This window comes from Tiliqua scincoides, chromosome 4 (genome assembly GCF_035046505.1).
Source record: "Tiliqua scincoides isolate rTilSci1 chromosome 4, rTilSci1.hap2, whole genome shotgun sequence".
In the NCBI taxonomy this organism is placed as follows: domain Eukaryota; kingdom Metazoa; phylum Chordata; class Lepidosauria; order Squamata; family Scincidae; genus Tiliqua; species Tiliqua scincoides.
This window is the reverse complement of record NC_089824.1, coordinates 133366817-133391659: the sequence shown is the minus strand read 5'-3', so window position 1 is coordinate 133391659 and position 24843 is coordinate 133366817. Positions and strand designations below refer to the sequence as shown.

General features: G+C 41.5%; 1 protein-coding gene across 3 annotated transcripts in view; it reads left to right on the top strand.

Moving 5' to 3' along the window:
• DPYD (dihydropyrimidine dehydrogenase) overlaps window positions 1-24843 on the top strand; it is a 533115-nt gene that overhangs the window by 370958 nt on the left and 137314 nt on the right. For all 3 annotated transcript variants that reach the window (XM_066623608.1, XM_066623607.1, XM_066623609.1), the window contains one exon: window positions 9111-9194. In XM_066623608.1, coding sequence (XP_066479705.1) covers window positions 9111-9194 — 84 coding nt within the window. The remainder of the gene's footprint in view (window positions 1-9110; window positions 9195-24843) is intronic.

Sequence of the window (24843 nt, the reverse complement as noted above, 5' to 3'; positions counted from 1 at the left end):
TTCACTGAAATGATTTGGTTCACAAACAGCCCAATCACTTGATTATGCTAAAATGTACAAACTGGTCCTCATTCCATTGACTGCACTGGAACTTACTTCCAAGCAAGCATGCATTGCACTGTTCATCTAAACATGTATGTGCTCAAGAGGAGATGATACCAAACAGCTTAAACTAAGTGGCTTAGGATCAGGAGACCCAAAGAACTACCTTCCTCTGTATGAATCTATTTGTCCTCTGACATTTGGGAGAAATGCCCTCTTGCATTTCCCACCTCCCCCTGAAGTTCATCAGATGGTGCCACCAAAGGTGACCTTCTCACTAGTGGCCTCCACCACTTGGAGTTCTGCCCATGTAATCTGTCATTTTCACCCTTTTTACCACCAGTGTTCTACCTGAGGCTATCTGGCTCTTTTGGCTGCCTTTGTCTTAGTTTTTATTTCAGTTGATCTTCCCAACATAACATCTTTGCCTTTTTATTTGCTATACTATTCTTTTACTCCTTGCCTTTGAGTTTTCTTGTGTAAATTGTACTGATTCTTTTCCCTTGAAGCTTGTAAGCCTCTTTGAGTCCCTGAATGAGTGAAAAGTGGAATATGCATCTTAAAAATAGATAAACAATAGATAACCCTTTTTTCCATGAGTTGTAAAAGACTTTGGCTGCAGTCGATGTCCGGAGGAGAGTGGAGGGGTGTGGGAATTGAATGTACCTGCAGGATGCAGCATATATGAATACATATATCTTTTTTATTCTGATTTTCACCCAAAAAGAGCCACATCAGATGTGAATCCAAAAGAAATGTTTGTCTATACAGTTATATAATAATAACATATGACACTTTTGAGGTAGATTTCTTCATCTCTGTGATTTTTGAAGTGCTGGAATAACAGTGTGGTGGAATGAAAGGTGTGGAGGTGACATATGAAAGAAAGACCTAATCATAGTACTGTGGGTTGACCCTATTACCCCGGAAAATTTAATACTGGATTAAGTGACAATGAGTAATACTATATTGTTTTCAGTTATCAGTATTTTTTTTATTATTCCAATAGCTCTGACTCACAAAATGCTAATCATTATTGACTGCTAGATCAAGTGATGATTTGCATGTGGGAGAGAACCATCAAATGCAGCAACTAGCATTTTTTGTACCACCTGAAACATAATACATTCAGTGGAAGGAGTTTACTTCCGAGTAATCATATGATTGAGACCAGGACCCATGAGAGGGGGTGCAAGAGGTAAATTATGCCCAGGTACAAAAAGGGGGCCCAGGAGCAAAGGAGGGGAGCTGGAAATTTCCAGGGATCTCAGAAAATGTTTGCATATTTTGTGTGAAGACTAGCATTCACATTTTGTGAAAGCCTACAGCAGTGCTGTAAGTGCTTGCAGGGGAGGGAAAGGGCAGTGACATGATCACTACATACTGCCACCGGTAACAAAAGGTTTTTTTTGTTTGTTTTTTTTTACTTACCTGGAGGGTTGCTATGGCTCTCCAGAGGGTCTGGGGAACCCATGATTCCCTCTGCAGACCTCCCCACACCTCCAAACTGCTATAAACAGAAAAAAGGCCTCTTCCAGTTTTAGTCACAAAAACCGAAAGTGGCCTTTTTCACTGTTTACAGTATTTTGGAGGCAATGGAAAGCCTGCAGAAGGGGTCACAGGCTCCCTGGACCCTCCAGAGAGCCATATTAAGTTCCTTTGTCCCTGGCGGCAGTGTGATTGTGACAATTTTGTCACTGTCTTTGCTGTTGCAGCCCACGCCTTAAGGTTTCCTGATTCGCCTTCAGGTTAAGGTACCCCAGTGACAGAGGTTCCCTGGCTGGGGCATTGAAACACTCCAGTTTGGGAACCTCTGGTCTACATAGTTTTATATACCACAATTCTTATAAATTATGAGCCTATGATCATATGAAATTATGATTCAGTTGAGAAGGGAAGGGGCCCAGAAAAATTGTTGTACCCCCTGATAAAATTCTTTCAGAGACCATGATTGAGACATCAAATGCTGCAGGTGCCTGGTTTATAACTATTTTATTTTACAACTCAGGCAAAGTACATTGGGTTGTGTCCTAAGAGGTTCTTGGAGTTCCTCCTACAGGCTTTAGTACCACGGCCGTTCTGTTCCAGAGGTTCTCTGACCATCAAGAGTGAATTTTCAGAGGTTATGGAAGATTGTTGAGAAGGGGTGGGGAGGTTTGCTTGCATAAACTTCCTTCTGCTCATACTGCTAAAGATGAAACCCATTTCTCTCTTGTATAGCTACCTGAAAGATGTTTAAAAAAATTTAAATCTTGCAAAGAAAGGAATCTAACAATAGATCTCTGAGAAAAAACTATTTGAAATACTTGCAATAGGTTAATAATAATATAATATATAATAATATACAGTATTTATATACCGCCTTTCTTGGTCTTTATTCAAGACTTTATTCAAGGCGGTTTACATAGGCAGGCTTATTAAATCCACGCAGGGATTTTTACAAATTGAAAGAAGGTTCTTTCTTTCAAGAACCACTACATTCAAGGTGTTACACTCCAATCTGGTTTAACATTCTGGCCTCCATCCTCCCACACTCCGAGCAGATGGAACAGCTCAGCTAATGTTGCTGTCTTCAGCACCAGTTCTGTCTTATTGGACCAAGATATGCTGTGTGGATAGTGACACTCCCTACCCACTCATCCCACGTACACAACACTATGTTTCAGATCTTACATGCCATGTCACCTTCTATATGCTGGCCCCAGTTCAATTCTGCATGTCCCTTTATAACCCGTTAGCTACTCCCCAAAAGCAGCAGTGTCCAGCTGCGATTTCCAACGATGTCCAGACCAGTTCACCATCCTAGATAGAAATAACTTATTGATATTATTCCAACTAATAAGCAGTTTCAATAAGCAAAGCTGTGAATGTGTAGTACAGATTGGTAGTTGTGCTGAGAATTACTCATGTAGTAAACCATGAGCAGGGCAGGAGTAATTCCCCCTGCACATGGAAGAGAAGTAGGTGGATCAGGGCAAGTGAGTGGTTATTGATATGAACAATTAGACTGGCCATTGGAGTAGCTGTTTGCAAGGCCAGCCTAAGGGGCTGCAGAGCCCATTTGGAAACTTTTTTTGTGGAACCCCAGGTTCACAGCCAACGTCTGTAGAATCTTAGAGATATAAATAAAATGTATTCTAGGCTTTATATCTCTATGGTAAAATGGAAAGCAATCAAAATGTGCACTTAAAAAGTGTATGTAATTTAATGGACCAAATGGATTGAAGCACATTTTCATATAAAATTCCATACGGGTAAGCCTACAAGCAAGAAAACAAAATGTGTCAATTACCTTTGAAAAGTTAGTAGTTACAAAACCACTTGTTTTAGTGACTGTGATTTATTAAACATATTAATTTTATTTTTACCCTAGTGTGGGGGGGCCCTTAAGTTCTCAGGGCCCCGTTGGGAGCAGTTGGTCCAGTTGGCTTAAAGCCAGCCCTGGCTGTGTGTACAAAAGGATCAAATCTCTTGCTTCAGAAATGGTTCACTTTAAAAAGATAGTTTGCCTTCTACTGAAAGCATTGCTACAGTTATTGATACAAAAAAAGAAATTATTTACCACAAATATCTTAAAATGTACTAAATCTTACCTTCCCGACTCTTCCACTAATGACATCTAAAATGGTTGCCCTTGCTGATGAGATCTCTCGAGTGGTGCAGCCATACAGAATTGCAGCTGTCTTCTGAAATGAGTGGATAGTATATCTTGTAGAATTCTGTTTAAATACCTTTTCAATTGGTCATCATATAATTTGGTTTAAATACATTTGAATGACAGGGCTTTGTTGCATTTTAGTATATAATTTCTTTCTATTTTTTTTCTTTTAATCTGGTTTATTATTGTTCTGGAAGCACTGAAGTCATGCTAATTTTACAAACTTTATAAATAAAACCTCTTGTGTTAAGGGGGCCCACATGAAAAAAAGAAATGAAAACGATCTCACTGCCAAATATTGTGACCTTCCAAGGTGCATAAGCCCTAGAGGGTGTATAGTCTAGTCTCTGCAGGATGCCAGCCCAGGCACAGTAAAGGTCAACTTGTCATGGACGTAAATAACAAAAATAACAACAACCCCACATGCATAGGTTGTGAAGCTCAACAGGAAGGGGAAGGGTTGATGAAGATGATGGATAGCATTTTCCACGATCAGTCTCTTTGGCGTTTCTGAGCCGTGGTACACAGCAGGCAAAAGTCACTCCCGTCGCTCAGCAGTAACAAAATGTGAGCCACATTCTAATTTGGTGTAAGAAATACAGAAGTTTAATAAAAGGGGGAAAAAAGAGAATAGTCTATTCCTGACTTGCTAAGTCAGAATCAGTATGTGATATTGAGTGAAGATAATTTTCCCATTGAATTTTAAACCACTCTGTGGGTATCAATACCACTAATGTAGGACTAAACCAGCTGCAGAACTGCCCAATGGATTCAGGGGTTTGCACTTTATAAATATCCGTTGTTTCCTATGTATTGAAAACGATGTTTAGCATCTACTGATGATTTGGTGGTGCTGATGTCGAGGGGATAGAATTGTCAACACTTCCTCTGCAGAGGGTAGATTTCAAGGGCATAGCAATATTCATGCTTGCATCACAGTGATATTCTGGACCTGCCAAAATTCCACACAACCAATAAAAGTATAAGTGCCCTGTGCTTCTTTGTACCTGTGTATCCCAGTTCTAGAACTAATTGAGAAGGATCTTACCGAAATTTCTTGGCAACATTCAACCGTATGATTTTTGTTGTGGTTTTCCCTGGTGAACATTAACACTGTAGGGTTAACATGTGCCATGCACAAACAGCACAAATATATTGTGTGTGCAGGGACCACGTACAGGGACGATGTACAGCATTTCATGGCATAACTCAGTGAATTGGCATGAAATGAAAGAGGCAAAATATAGGTACAACAGTAGATTGCTTCTATTGTAGCACACTAATCAGGAAGGGGAATCGAAAGAAAAGGTAGTGCAGTGTGCACAACAATCACTCCCTTAACTAGATCCTAAACACCAGAAATAGGAAGAGGAAATCTTTGTGAGGAAAAGACATAAAATGATGCAAACAGAAGCAGAAGAAAGATGTTAGCATCTTAGGGAGACCCAGGGGGAATAGGGGCTGAAGAATCAGGGAAATGTGGTAACAGGAGAGGAAGGGGAAGAAGAAAGACCAGGGGCAAGTAAGCAGTGGGGTAGCTAAGGGGGACAGGGGGGTACATTGCCCCAAGTACCACACATTGAGGGGGTGCCTACCTGCACCTCCAATGGCAGATCCCAAGGCAGGCATTGGGATTGGTAAGCTGAGGAGCAAACATTGCTTGAGGGACATTTCTTTTCTATAGGGTAAGTGATAAGACATTCCAAAGGTACTCTACAGGGTCAAGCCTCACCACAAGAGCCTAGTTTGGTTTAAACAATGCTCTCATTTGAGGTCATAATTGTGGATTGTCTACATTAAAATCATTCTTAAAAACGTACTTGATTAAATGAGGCTGTCCTATTAATAGCCTTTAGCTTCTAAACTGGGATGGGGGGGTAAAGTTTTGCTGAAGCTTTTTCCTTTCCTGTGGAGTTATCAGCATTGGAGCAGAATGCTCAGTTACCGTGGCTGGACCTATTTTAATAGTGTTCATCTGCATCCAAAGATAATGGATTTCATTGCAAGCACAGGTTTCCTGAAGCCTGCATCCTAATTCTCTAGAAATCACGAAGTTTCTCTTGCTGAGTACTGAATAAAGATCTTCAGGGCATGGCTCGTTTAATCATGATAGATCCATTATTCCTTCATAATTCATAGAGATAGGGAAAAACCATTCAGATAAAATAAAACCTTTTTCCTGAACTTAATCATATCTCGAAATTAAACCTGACCTTTATAAACCTCTGAAGAAGTTTGGTTAACTTCTTCCTCTCTTCCCCTCCTGTATTCTCAGTGTGGTGTACTTGAATTTCAGTTGTGAACAATAGTGCGAGGGTTCAGAATCAGATTTGCAACTCAGTTCTGCCGACTCATGAGCCCAACTAGTTTTTAAATAGATGGTCAGACTTTGGAGCGCTCAATTGTTTCGATTTTTGCAGCAAATGTGTTTTGTATTTAAATGTGTGGAGAACAGTGCTTATTTTCTAAATGAAGTGGCTGGAAAAAGACTTCTTTTGGAGCCTTGTCCACTAACCCTAGATATGTATAAACTGAAAAAGGAGTCCGCTCAATATATTTTTCATTCATGACCTGCCCGATATACTTGTCTACTTGAGTGTGTACCAAATGAAGGTAATAGCAGACTCATGGAGAACAAATAGATCATTTGATGTCGAACTTATTAGGAAATTGAACTTTGCAGTCACTCCAGAAGATACCATTTTGCTTTTTCATGCAGAGAAGCAGAGTAGGAGAAAAACATATTTGTGTGAGGTTTTCTTGCTTGTTTTTTGAGTTGCATGTAGTTTGAAATTTCACTTCCCATGGTACACACCAGGGCCTCCAAACGCTGGCCTGTGGGCTGGATCTGGCATGCCAGGATTATCTTTCTAGGCGCGGCAGTGGCAAAGCCTTACCATTTTACACCACAGCCACTGTCCATCGCACCTGATCTTCACACAGTCTTGCAATGGGCACTCACTTCCCCCAGGAAAATCAGGGCACAGAGCCTTCAGGGGTGACAGGCAGCAGAAGTGGCTGCCTGGCACGAGGCTGTGTGAAGATCGGGCACAATGAACAGTGACTGCAAAGCGGAACGCTAAGACTTCATCACCACTGTGCCTGGAAGGATCATCCTGGCATGCAGCAGGCTGGGGTTTGGACACCACTAGTGTACACAATGGGAAGTGAAATTGGATTTTCTTTTTCTCATTCTGACTGCTAGGCAAGCAGCTCTTTGGATTGCCTGGCAGAGGAATCGTGCAGATACCCCATATACTCCCACAGATTCAGCCTTGGAGTCCTGAATCTGGACCTGGACATTCCGGGAGGGATGGGGGCTGCAAAAGCCCCAGGCAACAACAACAACAACAGTATTTATATACCACTTTTCAACAAAAAGTTCACAAAGCGGTTTGCAGAGAAAGTCAGATATCTAATGGCTCTCTGTCCCAAAAGGGCTCACAATCTAAAAAGAAGCAAAGGAATACCAGCAGACAGCCACTAGAACAGACACTGCTGGGGTGAGGTGGGCCAGTTACTCTTCCCCTGCTAAATAAAAGAGGAGCACCCACTTGAAAAAGTGCCTCTTACCCAGTTAGCAGTTACCCTGTAGGACATGTGTGTGTGGCACTGCTGTTCCTGCCGCAGCACGGCCTTCACCTGCTGCACCACCATCTCTGCCCGCTCTCTGGAGCTGTTCCAGGGGCAGGCAAAGCCCCATGCTGTGTTCATGGGTTCCCTGAAAACCTTCTGAGGCCTCCAGAGTACCCTTAACAGTACTTCTGGTTTTCATTGGAAAACCAGAAGTACTGTTCAGGGTGCTGCAGAAGCCTCAGAAGGCTTTTGGAGCACTCAGGATTGTTGTGCGAGGCTCTGTACTGGAGGTAAGTAGCCGGGGGGGGGGAGGTGGCAGCATGTTGTGGTCCTGTGCCCTGGGGTGGCACAAGAGCAAGGGCCACGACTGCTTGGTTTCCCACCTACAACAATCCCTCCATCAGTTTTTATTCTAGAGACAAAAGGAGTATGTGGAAGAGTGCAGTAGCTGTGGCAACAGTAACTTTTGTCAGAGCACTTTGAAAATCTGTCCAAAAAGTATGAGGAGTTCTGAGTCCAGAGAAGTGGGGTGAATGTAGGAGAAAGCCTGTGGCTCTCTAGGCCAAATATGTGGGTTGCTGATAAAAGGGGATTGGATTTCACATTTTGACTGAAATTTAAATGCAAAATATTTGGCTGTAGGCCCCCAGATATATTTTACTTAACATTCAATTCCAGGTACATGTGCACTGCTGTCCAAGTTTGCTGCCTCAAAGATTTCATTTCCCTGCAGAATGCTAATGTATTTACAGAAGTAATAACACTCTAAAAATTGTTTCTGATCTACAAACAACCAACACCAAATGAATGCAGTAGAAGTAATGGCGTTTGGAAACCGGTCGTAGCAAGCTGCTACCCAAGACAATTAATAAAATACCCATCATTGTTGGAATGAATTTTTTGCAAGTGGAAAGGGAAAGGAATGGGGAAGGGCTGGACTAAATGACACAGGGTTAGGTAATGGAATTCAGGACTGACCAGTTTAAGCTACATGTGGGAAGTAATGTTTTTGGATTCTCACGCATGTAAGAGCAGCACATCTCCCTCCATATAGAGAATTAGCACATCAGGGAGAAGGGTTTAATAGTTAATAGTGTTTCTCAACGCTCGAACCCTGACAAACCACTTCCCATGGTCAAATTATCATATGTACTTCTGGATGATATCACCAGCAGTTACTTCCAGGTTTGGAGGCCAAGGGCTAGGTTGCAATGCAACAGCGGTGAGAGGCTCACAGCCAGTTGGTGGGCTTCTCCAAGCAAGTGAAAACTGTGTAGGAGGTCTGCCCTCCAAGCCTCCTACCACTTTGTCACATCGCATCACGGTCTCACTGCCAGGCAGCTGGTATCCATGCATACCAAGAGACACCATCTCACAGACAACCAGTGCTACACGTACCACCAGTTGAGAAACTCTTTTAAAAGCTGATTTATGACATCCAAGGATGCTCTTATGGGGAAGCATTCAACAATCTGACCTCCCCTCTCTGCATTCTGAAGTGGCACAGTCCAAAAGCCTCATTCAGCATAACTTGTGTCAAATGAGTCTCATTGAATTCCACAGTTACTGTAAGTCGGGAAGGAAGGGTTGCAAGCTGTTAATATAAAATTATGCATTCTCTCAGATGGATTCCTTAAAACATTTTTGTTGTGTTTCTTCAAAACACATTTTGCTTTGAATTAGTCATGAACCAAAATAACTATTGATGAGGGAAAACATTGAATCTGGCGTGAGTTATCTACACATCAGGTTGTCACTGGGGAAATTACCTTCAGTGATGTGGTATGCCATTTGGCAGTTAATGTTTGATATTTTCTTTCTGTGTATCATACAGGCTTCTGGAGCAGATGCCCTGGAGTTAAATTTGTCGTGTCCACACGGCATGGGAGAAAGAGGCATGGGCTTGGCCTGTGGGCAGGTAGGACTTTTAATGGCTATCTCTTTCATGTCTTTTCAGCTCTGCGGTGCTGCTTTCGTCAACAGTCCTAACCTTGAGGGCTAAAGCACACGAAGCCGATTGCTAGCTAGGGATTCTCGCATCTCCCCTTGTTTAAATATTTAGTGCCCAAAATGTGGGAAATGACAGAGTCTGAGATTACACAAAGCGTTTATTTTTATGGCAAGACAAAATTGCATTATGCGCCTGACAGGAAGCAATATCATAACAAATGTTTCCAAAATGTTCAGACAGAATTGTCCTTTATACATTCTTAATGTTGACCAGCATCTCTGGGGAAATGCGGTACAAGCAACTTTTGAGCTCATAGGCATTTTACAGAAGGTTAGCTACAACCGTGGCATTTTATGGTTATTAGAAACTAGCTGTGCTGTGAAGGATCCTGTTTTGGGACAGAATTTGAACCTCTGATCTCTTGTAAACCTTTGGTTCTGTAAACCATTCTATTATCTCAGTTCCTAAGTCGTTGGTTCACAAGCTAATATTTGGTTATGTTTTTATAGCTGTGTGAAGAAGCTGGTTTCTGCTAACGGTATAATGTTGTTATTATCCCTGATCATGGAGAGAATCTCTCCCCACTTATAGTTTTGTCTATGCAGACAAAACTGCTCTTAGTGATGGGAACGGGGTGGGGCTTTAGGAGTGCATTAGGATGGGGTGCAGGACTAAGATTAGAATGAAGTATGATTGGACAATGCTTTGCCTTGGGAGAATATGTTGTAACATACATTACTCTAAGCCTATGGGACAAGCTGGGTTTTTTTTGTTTTTCTTTGAATCCAATCAGAAAGTGCACTGACTTGCACAGTGTCCTTCAGAATGAAAAATTAAAAGTTAAGTTTGGCCCAATTTCCATAATGTGCTTCCCTGAGCCTGCAAAATAAGTTTAAATGAAGAATTTATTTAAAGGATAATGGACGCACATAAAATATTAAAAGAAAAGGTTTGTGATCTATGGAGAGCAAAATAGGCTACCTTTATCTACATATATGTTTCTGTAATAACCATGTTGTCATATTATTGGCTTCTGGATCCAGGCTTCTCAAAGGGGTCTTATAAATCCACAACCTAGCCTTGGGCTCTGAAATTCTGCAGTTGGATTTTTGATTCTACTGAAGCTGGAAGATATGTAGCAAGGCAGCTCCCCACTGACTACACATCCTAGAGGTTTCCAGGGTTTGCATATATTATTTCTGCTGGCGCAAGTTGAAAACAGATTATGCTAAAGAAAGGGGCAGTAGGGAGGAAGGACACATAGGAAGCTTGGATTTCTATCTGGATGCAAAACCTTTTACGATTTATGTTGACTAGAAACAAAGAAACGGGGGGGGGCTATTTGATCCTCTATCAGAAAGCATTCACCTGTACTGTATTAATTTTTCAGGACCCCCCAACATCAGCAGTTTGTTTTAAACCTGTTTAGAAAGCATTCATACTTACCTTTCTCCAACAACAAGCTACCATTCTTACCTTTTCAGAAGAATCTAAACACACCAGCTTAATTTTTTTTTAATGGAGCTTCCTGCTGGGATTTTCCCCTTTCATAAGAGCTCTCCACAGCTCTAGTTTTTACTGTTGCAATTATTACAGAGATTATTGATATTTTCCAATGAAATAACATTCCCTGTATAGGAGAATTCCAGACTTTCTTATTTATCCCATGTTGAATGGGAACTGTAATTGCAACCTAGCAGGGACTGAGGATTGATAGTTGCTCAGTGAGATGTGTTATGGTTAGATGAGGTCAAGGGTTAAAAATAAAATTGTCCAGCTGATTTTAAACTTATCAGCCGCAAGACAAGGCTAAGTATCTGTGATATTTTAGTTACCCTTGTCTGTAGCCGGTTTGCTAGTAACACTCCCCATTCTGGTATCTCACTTGGGAAATTCCACTGCAGGGCCCATGTGAGTAGGGAGATCATTTCAAAGAGACACATTGCTGGATTGTAAGCAACATCCATGAGATCCTCTGAACCTGAAAAAAGCAGCAGTCAAAGAAATGCCTCAGCACCTGGAAAACAGGGCTTGAGGCTCAAGCGATATAAATATATCTTTGCATTGTATATTCCATCATTACTATTTGGTACCATTTGTGACATTACCGTCACTTTTATATCTAGCTGTCTACTTCCTATCAGATTTGCATTCATGCCTGCACGCAGTTGGGGTAACTGGGCATGCTTAGGGAACAATGTATCCATGGTTTCTCATCTACATGATTATCTTTTCATCTAATAAAGGCTGTCTCCCATTTTTCTTTTTTTTTTTCTTGTTAAAAGTATCTGGTGGGAATTGAGTCCTAATGGATCATACACACCATCTGCTTATTCTGTATATTCTGTGTATCTGTTCATATCACAGAAACAATCACAGTAGCATTTGTGCAATTGTGTGGAGGATCATCCAGAAAATAAACTGTACAGCTTACATTTTGAACTAGGATGCAGGGAAACAAGCGTTTCCGAATGATATTGACAAGTTTTGAAAGTTTTAGATGACTTGCACATTGTGAGGCTTCGATCACCTGCTTTTAAAATCTCCTAGCAGTAACATAAAAGCTGCATTGACTGTACATTTGCCTTTTCTTCTGAATTTGCTCCTGCATTTATGGTATTGCTGCATGAAACAAAAGAGAGACCAAATGTGCTTCTGAAGGTGGGTGTCAGTTATCACAAAAAAAAACCCTCTGAAGACCTACAGATTTGGACGCTGTAAACTGGGCTCATGCTCCCGAAGCACAAGCTTTAACTGAGTGTTTTATTTCCCACCACCACCACCACTACAAGTTAATAACTCTGGATACAGTAATTTTTACACAGAGTGATAGTGTAGAGTCTTGAAGCCAAATTCTATAAAAGGCCACAGGAATGGCATGTTCAGTCTAGAGAAGAAGGCGATATCTCGACTGTCTCAAATATTTAAAGAACCTCTCCAGAAGAATAACAAGTATCTACCTTATCCACTGAATGGAGAAGGAAAGGGGAAATAATCACTGATTTAAGCTAGACTAAGCTAGAGGCTAGAGAAGGCTAGAGATTTACAGCCCAATCGTAACTCCCAGCCCAGGTTCTATTGAATCCCTTGGAAGGCCTCCTCAGCAAAAGGGAACCTTTGCTACCGTACTCTAGGCTACCCAGAGTACCCAGGCCAGTCTGGTGGATCAACCCAATCCTGAATCAGCTGTATGTTGACTTGGGAAGATGGATCAGGCCCAGGAGGGGGAACAGGATTTGGCATGCACCGCAGCTGCCGAACCCACCCCCTCCCAGGCCTTATCTCAGCCATTTTCAACCACTGTGCCGTGGCACATCGGTGTGCCATGAGTGTGCCACAATAACTTGGGGGAAGGTCATTTATTAGTAGGGCCAATGGGAAATGTGAGCACCCCACTGTCAGCATGGTGTGCCTTGTCAATTGTCAAAAACCTGCTGGTGTGCCTTGACAATTTTAGTGCCTTGTCAGTGTGCCACGAGATTAAAAAGATTGAAATTCGCTGCCTTATTCGCTCTCCTCCCCACCCCATCACCACCCTGTTGCACCCTCCTCCATCCTCCCCCTACTCCATTCCATCCCCTGCATGGCCTTACCCGGTTTGGCAGGTCCTTTGCGGTCCGTCAGTGCACAGAATGCCGTGTGTGTAAGTGAGTGATTAAACATGCCTTAATGTGCATGGCTGGCCATGTTCATTCTTTTGCAAATTAGTCATGCTCAACAGCAGCTATGCATAAAGCTATCAACAAGGACACTGGTAATCCATTTGTACAATGAAATTATTACACTTTTTGTGTGTTAACTTATATTGTGGCTCTCTGTACTTGATTCTGTTGTGACCTGTGGTCAAAGCAATAAGTGATTGATTGACTGATGGAAATTATTCATACAGACAGGAGCATAGGCTAGTTTGACTGGGATTGACTGACAAAAAAACTTAACCTAGCTCAAAACAAACACAAAGAAGGTTCACGTGAATAGACCCTCAACCCTAATATTTTCTATACAGAAACTTTCAATTTCTGATGTTCTTGTTAAAATATTTTTTTATTTGTTTGTCTTATTTTTTCTAGGTCATATATAATTTTTTAGTCCATTTTTATTTTCTGCTGTTTTAACTGCTTTTCTTTCCCATTGCCTCCTGGGCATCTGTTTTCCATTTTTCCCTGTTGCTTTCTGTAATCTCCTCTCCTGCTGTTGCTTTCTAGCAAGGACAAAATTACTACTGTAACTAGAATATACCAATAACTCATTTAGTTCTGTGTCTTTGTTTCAGCAACAGCTCCTTTCCAGATCTGTTTTATTCCTACACTGTTATTCGTTCCCCCATTGAATTTCTTCTCTTATATTGAATTCCCAAAAATAAGAATGTTATCTTGGAGATTCTAGATTCAGAGAACAAAAAAGTTGCTATTCTTAGACCAGATCACTATTTATGTAATATTAGTGTCTGTGGTGCATATACCAGTGTAAGCCTACACATACCAGTGTATACCAGTGTTGGCCTACAGTGTAAGCATTTGAGGTGGAGATGGGTTAGAGGTGTCCTGAAGTGACACAACTGGCCATAGCTCTGACCTCCAGTCTTGCATTTACCATGGTTACTGCAGCATACATGCAGCAGGTGCATCTGCCACGTAAAGAATGAATAGGCTCAAAGACAGACTTTAAAAGCAAAACAGGTGTGGGCAGCCCAAGCATGCATGTTTCACTGGTGCTGTCTGCTGCAAAGCAGCCATAAAGTGTGCTCTGGCAGTACATGCTACCAGAGTGTTTGGTGGAGGGCTGGAGCCATCCTGAGCACACGGTTGAATCTATGGAGACCCGCTGGAGCATGTAAGCCCACACAGGTGATAAAATGGGGAAGAGGTGGGCAGAATGGGGCAGTGATGGGGTTGGGTGGAGGGTATCTCAAGTTTGTGAGGGGGGGCAGGATCAGTGGCGCCAGTTGCCAGATCCCAATCCCTTCCAGGTCCTGATCTGTCTTCTTGGGTCAATATGAACTTGCACCAATGATCAAGCTGGCACATGTCTGAGTTGACCCATAGCAGCTGCTGAGGCATACCCCAAGGAAACCTCCAGTAGCCAAACCTTTCCTGTGGGATACAGTGGAAGCTGTACTGGCAGTGACTTATTGTCACGAAGGAAGCTAAATAGGACTGGGCCATAAATCAATTCTGGATTTGTTTGTCCAATATCTTTGTAGAATCCAGTAAGTGCTGTGGTATTGTTGTTTTCAGGTGGAAAAATACTTACTGGCAAGGCAAGAGTCTTTACTCTTCCCTGTTCTTAATAGATTCTTTTGAGTTTAATAACATTTTTATCCCACCCTTTTGCCTTCACTCAACAACCCTGCGGGAGAGAGTGATTGGCTCAAAGCGACCCAGTGAGTTTTGCTCCTGAACACAAATGCACACATACATCAGTGTAACCTCAATAGAAAAGAATGCCTCTTTATTTTGTGCAGACTCTGCAGACTGATACCTCTTTACCTAGTCTGAATGTGTCTCTCTTCATACCTCATGAATTTCTCATAGTACATGTCTTCATTCAGTGCAGGACAGTTACTTAGATGGACTCTTAAAATGGTCCTATAAAGTGGTTTCAAAGCCTTAAAATCATTTTGTGTTTTATTTTTTCTTTCTGTGCTATGACTGGTAAGACATGGCCAACTACTTATATGGTTCCCAAACCCTGTAAAGATGGAAGGTCTATCCAATGCATAATCCTTAGGCTCTTTCATTCACCTCTGGATCATTTGAGAGACTGATGTTTTCATGCGTCACCTATTCTTTTCTACCTATTTATAACAGGAAAGGGACTAAAATCTTCCATACCTGGCTACAAGAACAAAGCCATTTGTAGGTGCAGCTCTCATATATTAGAGAAGGTGTATGTGTTTCTTTTGAAATTCCTCATGTACGACATAAACCTAATCAAACCTTTGTGCCCTCTGGCAGGTAACCTCTGCATGAACTAAAGAGTTGAAATATTGTTTAATCATGCCACATACCACCTTTTTGTACAGTGATAGGAAAAATAGTGTTTTGCTCTTATAGAAAGGGCCATGATAAAATGTTTTGCCCTGTAAGATTTGGGAGACAGGCTTTTTTTCCCCCCTTATGGTTGTCATTGGCCATCATTTAAAAATAGTTTTCTAGTTCATTTGTTTGTTCTTTTGCATTTATCTATGGCATAACTAAGGTCAGAGTCACTGGATGTCACAGTGAATGTATAAATTGGGTCCATATGATTTGTAGAAATGCAATGAATGCCAATAGTTGTGTGAGAGGACAATTGACTTTAGGTGCCAACCCCTTTGGATCCATTTTGAATTGAACCCTAGAGTATCCACGGTTTGACCCAGTCTGAAGTGGGTTGAAAATTATCTGCATTCCAAGGAGTCTTCACAGCACGCACTCTCTAACGTGAGCAATTTACCTAAGGTAAAGAGGGATAGTCAGATAGAAGGGAAGACCACATGGTGGGAATACCACTGCATGGACGGATGTGGATACTGTGGCAGGCATGCACATAAGAATTTAACAAGAGCCCTGCTGGGTCAGGCCAAACACCCATCTAGTCTAACTTCCTGTATCTCATAGTGGCCCACCAGATGCCTCAGAGAGCACACAAGCAAGATACCTGTATTCTGTTGCCACTTTCTTGCATCTGGCATTCAGAGATAGCCTACTTTTCATGGCCTGTAACCTGTGATGGACTTTTCTTCAAGAAATCTGTCCAATCCCCTTTTAAAGGCATCCAGGCCAGGTGGCATCACCATAACCTGTGTCTAGTAGTTCCAGCATAAAACAGTATTAAAAGATACTGTGAGCTGAAGAAATGGAGAACATCTTGTCACTTGATGTTCTTTAAGTGGAGATTTTGGGCTACTGAACCAAGGAACTAGTAATATTTGGAGCCCTTCCCCAAAGTAGGTATTTCACATGGATAATACACAAGAATTGACTTTTTCAGTGGGATAGTGAACTAATATTCAATGATTGAGATGGAAGAGGTCAAATTAGTGGGGCATCTGAAGAATCAGTGAACTTGAATGACGCATATAATTGGTTTGCTTGCCCTTCCTTGTGCTAAAATCTGGCACTACAAAGAAAAAAAAATTAGACCTGTGTATTGACTTTGCTTCAAAAGGAAACAATTTGCTGTTTTCACCTGGCAATGTTTTGCCTCCTTCCTTCAATCCAAAATCCAACTATTATTAACCTTTGACAACCAAAGAGAATAATGATTGAATCTGGGCCTTTAACGTTAACAGTGAAATCAATAGCTATAAATGACAGTTGCTACAATTTTTACTGGTCTGTCACAGTTTTTAAGAGCACCATTTGCATGTCATCCCTTACATTGTGTCATGTTAACCTATTGTTGAGTTACTTGGGAATTTACAATTTCATGAAACACATGAAATTTGAATTTAAAAAAACAAAGACTTCAGCCATCAAAACAAATTGAATTATTTTTCCTGGGAGGGAATTTTTTTTTTTTAAAGCCTGTGTCTAAGTGAGAACAGGTAATAATTGCAAAGGCTTCTGAATAAGACATCTCAAAACCTTTCAGACCAGGATTTTGCTTGCTGCCTACAACCCTCTTATTACTGTTTTCAACTCTGTGTGTAGTGGTCAGTATGGAACATTTCCATTTCACTTTCTTAAATGTATTTAACTTCATTCAATATAAAGAGGTTTTCATGGAGAGAATTGGTCTTCAAAGAGATTTTCCTTCTCAGCTTTGCTTACAAATCATGGGCAAGTCCTGTTAATAAGGAGATCTGAGTGATTTTTTTCAATCATGTTATTTGCAAAAGTGTTATGATGCAGAGCCAGTTATGACCAACAGGACTTTGGTCCCCTCCCTTCATGTTTAAGGCAGAAAGTCATCACCACACAAGATGTCAGGACCACATGTGCATTTATTGCATGACAGACATACTGTATATATTATGAATGTCAAATAATGTTTGCATTTGTAATGCTTTAAATACCAAACTAGTTTAAACTAAAAGTAGAAGTGAGCAAACACTGTGATGAGCAGTACCTTGTGCCAATTCAAAGTTGACATAGTTAGCTTTTTCAATAGGTTTGAAATATTACTAGTAACAAGGATTCCCCTGAGGGCTGGGGATAAGAATAGGCCCTCAGTTTGGCTGTACTTGTCGTAAGAGGCGACTGAACAGCCACCGGGTAGATGGGACTCGTTAGCCTGGGAAGACAGCTCATCTGAGAGAAGGAAAATTCTGATCCCAAACCTCCACTGCCTTGTGGCTACATCCAGTTATGGAAAAGGCTTCAGGAGTCAACCTCGAGGCAAAATCCAGAGCCGGAGTCCCTGAGGCAGTTCATGGCTGAACACAGTCACGTTCTGGCAACTCCTGCGATGTTGCTGGAGCCAGCCATATTGGCTTCTGCCTTTCCATTGGACCATTTCAGTGACGTGGAGAGGGGGGATTTGCTGCATGGATAACAGTCTATCCTCCATATCTACTTTACCCAGACTTCGCGGACTGGAGAGGACACTCTGTTCCAGAACACTATTCAGAGTGCGATACCATAGTCTTCCGAGACTGAAGGATGCCAACAGTAGTAACAAGGAACTGATAAGGAAGGGTTTATTAACCCAGTAAAATTCTGTCCTACCCAAATTTCTTCTTTTGTGAGCTAGATATGGATACTGATCTCTGGGGCAGGTTTCGGTGGTGAGCCATGTGTGGCCCAGCCATTTAAGAACACTCTTGGAGAACTTGTGTGGTGTGGAAACCTCTGAGGGGTTTCCAATCCTTGTAGAATGTCCAGTCCTTGTAGACTCTGTTGTAATGAGGACAGGTGTTGCATGAGTTTTGCAGAATTGTCACATTAAAATATGGTTAAAAATAATCTATGAGGGCAGCATATAAGCAAAAATTCCACCAGGAGGCCAAAGAGAAAGAAAGAAATAGTACAAAGTGTGGGGACTAAGGGCCCAATTCTATCCAACTTTCCAGCACTGGTGCAACCGCAATGCAACCCCAAGGTAAGGGAACAAATGTTTCCATACCTTGAGGAGGCCATTGTGACTGCCTCCCCACCACAGGATGCAGCGCACACCCCATTGGCACAGCTGCACCAGCACTAGAAAATTGGATAGGACTGGGCCCTAAGGGCCCAGTCCTATCCAATTTTCCTGCACTGATGCAGCCATGCCAAGGGGGCGTGCACTGCATCCTGCAGTTGGGGGGGGGCAGCCATGGAGGCCTCATCAAGGTAAGGGAATGTTTGTTCCCTTATGTCAAAGCTGCATTGCAGCTGCATTAGTGCTGGAAAGGTGGATAGGATTGGGCCCTAAATCTTTGACATCTAGTAGGGTGATGATAGAAGCTGTTTTGACAAAGAATGTTATTGTTGTACATGCATGGGGTATGCTAAGGCAGTGCAGAGATTGTTTGAAACACCTTATAAACCTGACAGTCAATGCTGTACAGCAGCATGGGTAAATCCAAAGAGATGCCCTGGTGCACATAAGTAATTATTAGAGTGCATGCACACACATTATATATAACCTTCCTCTTTTCAAATATATGCTTGTACTACATCTGCTCTGTGGATTTCAAGCCCCTGTTCCCTGCCTAAACCCAGTTTACAAAGCACCACTTCTGGCTTAAACAGTCCAGAGGTTTGGAAACACCCACTTGGTCGTGCCCTGGTGCTTTACATTTTCTCAGTAACAGCCACTATTTCTCACAGCACAGGCAATGATTCGTGCTCTGACATCTCAGTTCAACCATGACATAAAAGCACAGACCTAATTCAGAGTAACTTGGTTCTGTCCAGGAGCAGTTAGTATGATTGGAAGAAGGGTGGAAATCTGTCTCCATTAAGGCACCGCAGAGTGGAACTTAAATGTGAGCGATTGGGCTGCAGCTCACCTATGGAAGTCATGACACTCTTCGTACAATGTTACTCAAGTGCAATGAAGCCTTTACATGTCACACTGGTAATGGAGCTTGGACTTTTAAACCCCACAAGGTTGTCAGAAAGGAAATCAATAATAACAGGGCCCCCATTTTTTTAATTGATCGTCCATGCAGATGAATAAAGATGCTGCACCTTAATTCCGGACAGTCTGGCTGTACAAATGTCTTGCTTGAACTAGGAGCTGAGCTGTCAACTCCCAGTTGCTGTAATATCAGTGACTGAGACTGGACACTCCCCTTCTCTCCAGTTGGTTTTATATATGGGTATGCATAGGGTATGCATATATGGATATGCATAGGCTCACACTTTATAACTTACTTTTAAGGGAGTCTATCTCGTTCATTTCCCATTTCTCAAAATCCTTCTACCCACCAGTACAGAAGACAAGTGGGTGTCAGGAGGTGAATGTGTGTGTTCTGATCAAAGAAAGGCAAGGGAGTTCTCCTCCTTAGCAGAACGTACTCATCAAAGTCCTATGCACTGCTTTGAAAGTGTACCCTTTAATGAATGACAAAAAAAGTTGAAGGCAAGGTCAAAGAATAGCTGGGAAATTCTATATGCTAATTGCATCGAGAGTTCTTAAACTGGTTTCCTTCTCCTTACTAAGAGAAGCTCTCTGAAGCCTCTTTTGTGAACTCCTATTTAATGTTGTTTTACCATGAATTTGTTTACTTTTGTATCTTGCCCTATCTACAAAATGTTCAAGGTAGCAAACGGAGGGGGGGGGGCGATTATCCCATGTTTATCCTTACGACAACTTTGTAAGGTTGCTGAGAAATGGTGATTCACCCAAGGACATGCAGTTAGCATTATAGATCAGGGTGTCAAATATAGGGCCTGGGGACCGGATGCAGCCCACGGAAACTTTCTATCCAGTCCCTGACGTCTTAGCTGCTGAGCAGTGCTGAGGTTTTACTGCTGAAAGGGCAGCCTGAATGATAACTGTACTCTCCCATATCTTGAAGTATGATCAAGATTTGCATATTTTCTCTTCTGTCATTTGCAGCTCATGTGTTCCAAAATGAGAAAAAAGTGCTTATTTCTGGTTATGACTTTTTTTAATGACATCACTTCCTACCTAATGACATCGCTTCCAGCCCCCAGCAGGCATCATAAATGCTATTCGGCTCACTGTATGAAATGAGTTTGACACCCCTGGTATAGATGGTGAGGATTTTATTCGTGGTCTCCCTTGGGACAAGAAGGGCTTCGGGGCTTCCATTTTTGCCCATGGAGCTTGTTTAAATTTCCTACTGTTTAGCCTAATGGAGTGGTTTCAGACCACTAACGTGAAAAGGTGTGAGTATAATGAGAGTGAATGGTCAAAGTTTGAAGGCAGTGAGTTCACATTATCCACAAGTTTGTGATCCATAGGTTTGACTCAACACAGATCCCAACCCTACATTGGAAGACTTCAGAGGACCCCCCCCCCCCAACACGACCAGAAATTGCATCCTGGTGGTCTTGTGAGGCTCATTAAGGCTGTGTATGGCCTTCCTGTGCCTCAAAAGGTCTACTGGAGCCCTTCTGGTTTTTTGCTAAGAAAAATCTTGTGGGGAGGCTGCATTCAGCTTCCTCGTGCCTCAGAAGACCTCTGGATGTGACTGGAAGTAATTTCCAGTCATGGCCAGAGGTCTTATGAGGTCAAACCGTGTATTTCATTAACCACATGTTTTGGTATCCATGGGGGAGGGGTCTGGGAATGGATTCCTGTGGTTACTGAGGACCAATTGCACATCAACCAGAGAAACCCTAGACCTAGAGTGTGCACTCAGTTTGACCAAGTTGTCCCATGTAGACAGAGAGCACATTCAAGAACATGTTCAACATTCCTCTGCAGTTTTTCGTTGCAGGTGGCAATCAATAATTGTAGCAGGAACAAGAGGTTTTGAATTTGCATGCATGACACCTAGCCGCAGTCCAGAGAATTGACCTAAATGCAGAAGATAGTCACAAAACAAAAAGTGCTTTGTTGGGTTGTTTGGCTGTGTTTCACAGTGATAGATAAGAGTTTCATCAAGAGTAAGTGGTCAACATTAAAAGACTGGTCATGAGCCTACAGAGCAGCTCGTTTAGCAATTTATGCATTTCACAGAAATCAAGAATTTCAAAGAGAATTTCAGAACTGTTTCACACAGAATAAAGGGCTGCAATTTTCTGCACATGCTCCTATAAAGCTGCTTTCTCAACCTGGACACAAATTGTGCATGTGTATTTTCTAGTGGCTATCTGCTGGTGTTCTTTTGTATTGTTTTAGATTGTGAGCCCTTTGGGACAGGGAGCCATTAGTTGTTTCTTTCATTTTCTCTGTAAACCACTTTGTGAACTTTCCATTGAAAAGCGGTATATAAATACAGTTAATAATAATAATAATAATAATAATAATAATAATAATAATAATAATAATAATTGTGGAATCCATTTTATATTTCGAGGTAGGGAAAAATTTATAATAAATGAAGTTTAATTCATAAGACGTTCAAGCTGGGCAAAATCATATGCTGAATTATATAATTGTCAACTTTGGTGACATCACTATAAACATCAGTGTACATTCTCATATGAACCTCCCCCCCCCCCCATGGCTTGTGAGTGTTTTTGTCTTTGTCTTGTTGGTTAATTTCTGAGTAAGTGCATAGCTTTGCTGGATGAGTCTATAATCTTGCTTCAGTGTGCTGGAAATGTGTAGTTCCACATTTGTCTGAGCTCTAAGTTTTAATACAAAGTTTTGTAAAGATTATCTAAGAGGGTGTAGCTCACACATTCATGGGCAGCACCACTTGAGGAGTCATTCATGCCCATAAAGCCGTGGTCCAGCCTTTTGGCACAGATGTTCAACATAGGGCTGATTTCTAATTCACTATCAGTCACTATCTCTCAGCCTCACTTACCTCACAGGGCTGTTGTGAGGACAAAAGGAGGGAAGGAACCATGTAAACCACCCTGAGCTCCTTGAAAAAAGGGCGGTATAAAAATGTGAAAAATAACTAGTACAACAACAAAAATGAGTAGACCAAACCTATAGAATTTGCACAATGAAAATACAGCCAAGTCTTGTAACTTGCCAGGGACTTACACTCTCAATCAGGTAGAAAAAGCACAAGATTTCTTGGGATCCCAGTTGATTGCCATACATGGTTGACTATGGGCCCAATTCTATCCAATTTTCAAGTGTCAATGCTGTGCCAGTGGGACATGTGCTGCATCCTGTGCTGGTTGTACAGTCATGGAGGCCTCCTCAAGGTATGGGAACATTTGTTTCCTTACTTTGGGGCTGCATCAGCCACTGGAAAGTTGGACAGAATTGTGTCCTGTGTTCAGTTCGTTGGGTTAAGTTTACTCAGACCTAGAGTTGATGGTCAGATACGAATGCATTTTATAACTATAAACACGCATCATGGAATTTGTGCTAATGTGAGTTGAAGAGCCCTCTGCAGAAGCATCTGTCTTCCTTCCTGTTTCCATCTTTTAAGTTTCCTGAAAGAATGGCATCAGACAGTGATTGTAGGCTTGCGGTTAGAAGATGCAGTCTTAGGATTGCTAAAAGATTCAAGAGTTAGAAGAAAGTACTGCTCTATTACATGTTATCACCTCAAATCTGTTAGAAACTGAGATGGCATCCTCAAGGGGAGTATTCTATTTATGTGGTGCTGTGTCAGCTTTGTTGTAAGCAAAAGAACTGTGTGCCTGTAGGTATTCCCTTGTGTGTGTGAGAGAGAAAGTCTTACAGAAGTTCTGATGGAATTTTAATGTACTGAAGCATGAAAACACATCACAATAGGATGAGGTCTGCTTTTGGCCTTAACTATACTAGCAGAATTCAGATGTGTCAAGAGAACATGGACCTCTAGCCTGCACTAGAATTAATTTGGAGGGGAGTGTTTCCTGGAGTGTTTTCTTGAACATTCTGGAGATATTCAACAAAATAACATGGAACCTAAAATTCAATCCACTGCTGATCCGTCTCCAAAGTGGGCCCAAGACCTCCTGGCACAAGAGGCAGCATACCAAATGCCACCCACCTTACTGGGAGCTATGCTAGGTGGGTTATGCAATCTGGTTAAATAGTTCAGGATTTCCCAAAATGTGGGTCACAGAGGTAGCGTCCTATTTAACCAGATTAGAACCCTTTAGTGCATTGAAGTTTTGGGAAAGATTTGGTTAAATTAAATATTAGAGAACAGTTTTTTTTTTCTCTCAGCTTGTGGAACATATGAAATAAACTACCATATGGTGAAAGCAACTAGCAAAGGTCTTTTTACAAGGTCTAGACCAGTGGTTCTCACACATTTAGCACTGGGACCCACTTTTTAGAATGAGAATCTGTCAGGACCCACCAAAAGTGATATCATGACCAGAAGTGGCATCATCAAGCAGGAAATTTTTTAACAAACCTAGGCTGCAATCCTACCCACATTTACCCAGGAGTAAGTCCCATTTACTATCATTGTTAAAAGAATATGCATAGTAGCTTATTAAAAGTACAGGTCTGTAACATTTCCTCAAATGCAGTCACATACCATGGTAGCAGCAAGTCTACTATATTCAAAATAAAATATTGAAATGAATGGGGACCCACCTGAAATTGGCTCACGACTCACCTAATGGGTCCCAGCCCACAGTTTGATAAACACTGATCTAGACAATTCTTGAGGATTGACCTATCAGTGATTCAATGTGTTCAATGGTACAAAACATCTGCACATTTAACATTGGGATAAAACACTAGGGGAGCAATTGTTTGTGAGCCTCTTTGAAGCCATGGTGTGACTAGAAGGTCCTGATCCTGCAGGCCCTTCTTATGTTCTTACACAGGAAAGATGTTTCTGAAATGACCTCTTCAGGAGCAATTATGTATTTGCAAAAGAGAAAGGCATAAGGTGTAAAAATGAGAAATAAGCCAAGAAGGCAGTAGGAGCAGGTTTTTAAGTGTCTTCAGTTGCACGCAGGTATAAGAGACTGCACGCTTAACTATGGAAATTATTAGTCTGGCTTTAGGAGCTCCCCTTTTCTGTCGCTTCTGACAGCTGTCAATAGTCGAGGTTGTTGGCTGTGTTCTTACTGTCAAGTTTCCTGAGGAGCAAGGAAATACATTCTGCAGAACCTGAGCCAAGAGTTATTTTTCTTCCTACCCTGGGAAATTTTTCCCCTTAATTTGACAGGCTTTAAGCAAATTGTTAGCTTTAATTAAATCTGAAATGGGACAAGCACATAGACTAAAAAGCCCCTTGCTAGGATATGAGTCTCCAATAAGATTAGCTGTGAAATTCACAAATGGTGTCTCTTTTGCTTTAATGATTGATTGCAATTCTGTAATTAGGTACTGTGAAATTTCGGGTAGGATTAAGGCAGATTCAATTTTCTGAAGGTAATTTTGGACATCCCACAGGAGGAGCAGGAAGTGATTATGTTCTTGGTGTACCATCATGAACAAGACAAAGAATAATCTGAGAGGTGGAATTTGGATAGTGGAAAGGCACTTAGAAGGCATTGATCTGCAATAATTGAAAATGAGTTCTGGCTTTTTTTGCATTGCTTGAAGGACATTGAAAGCAAATACCATTCATGTGTTTCATTCTGCACCATCCAAGAAGCTTTTCTATGAATATTAGTGTAGCCACCAACAGAGATTCCATAAACATTTTTAG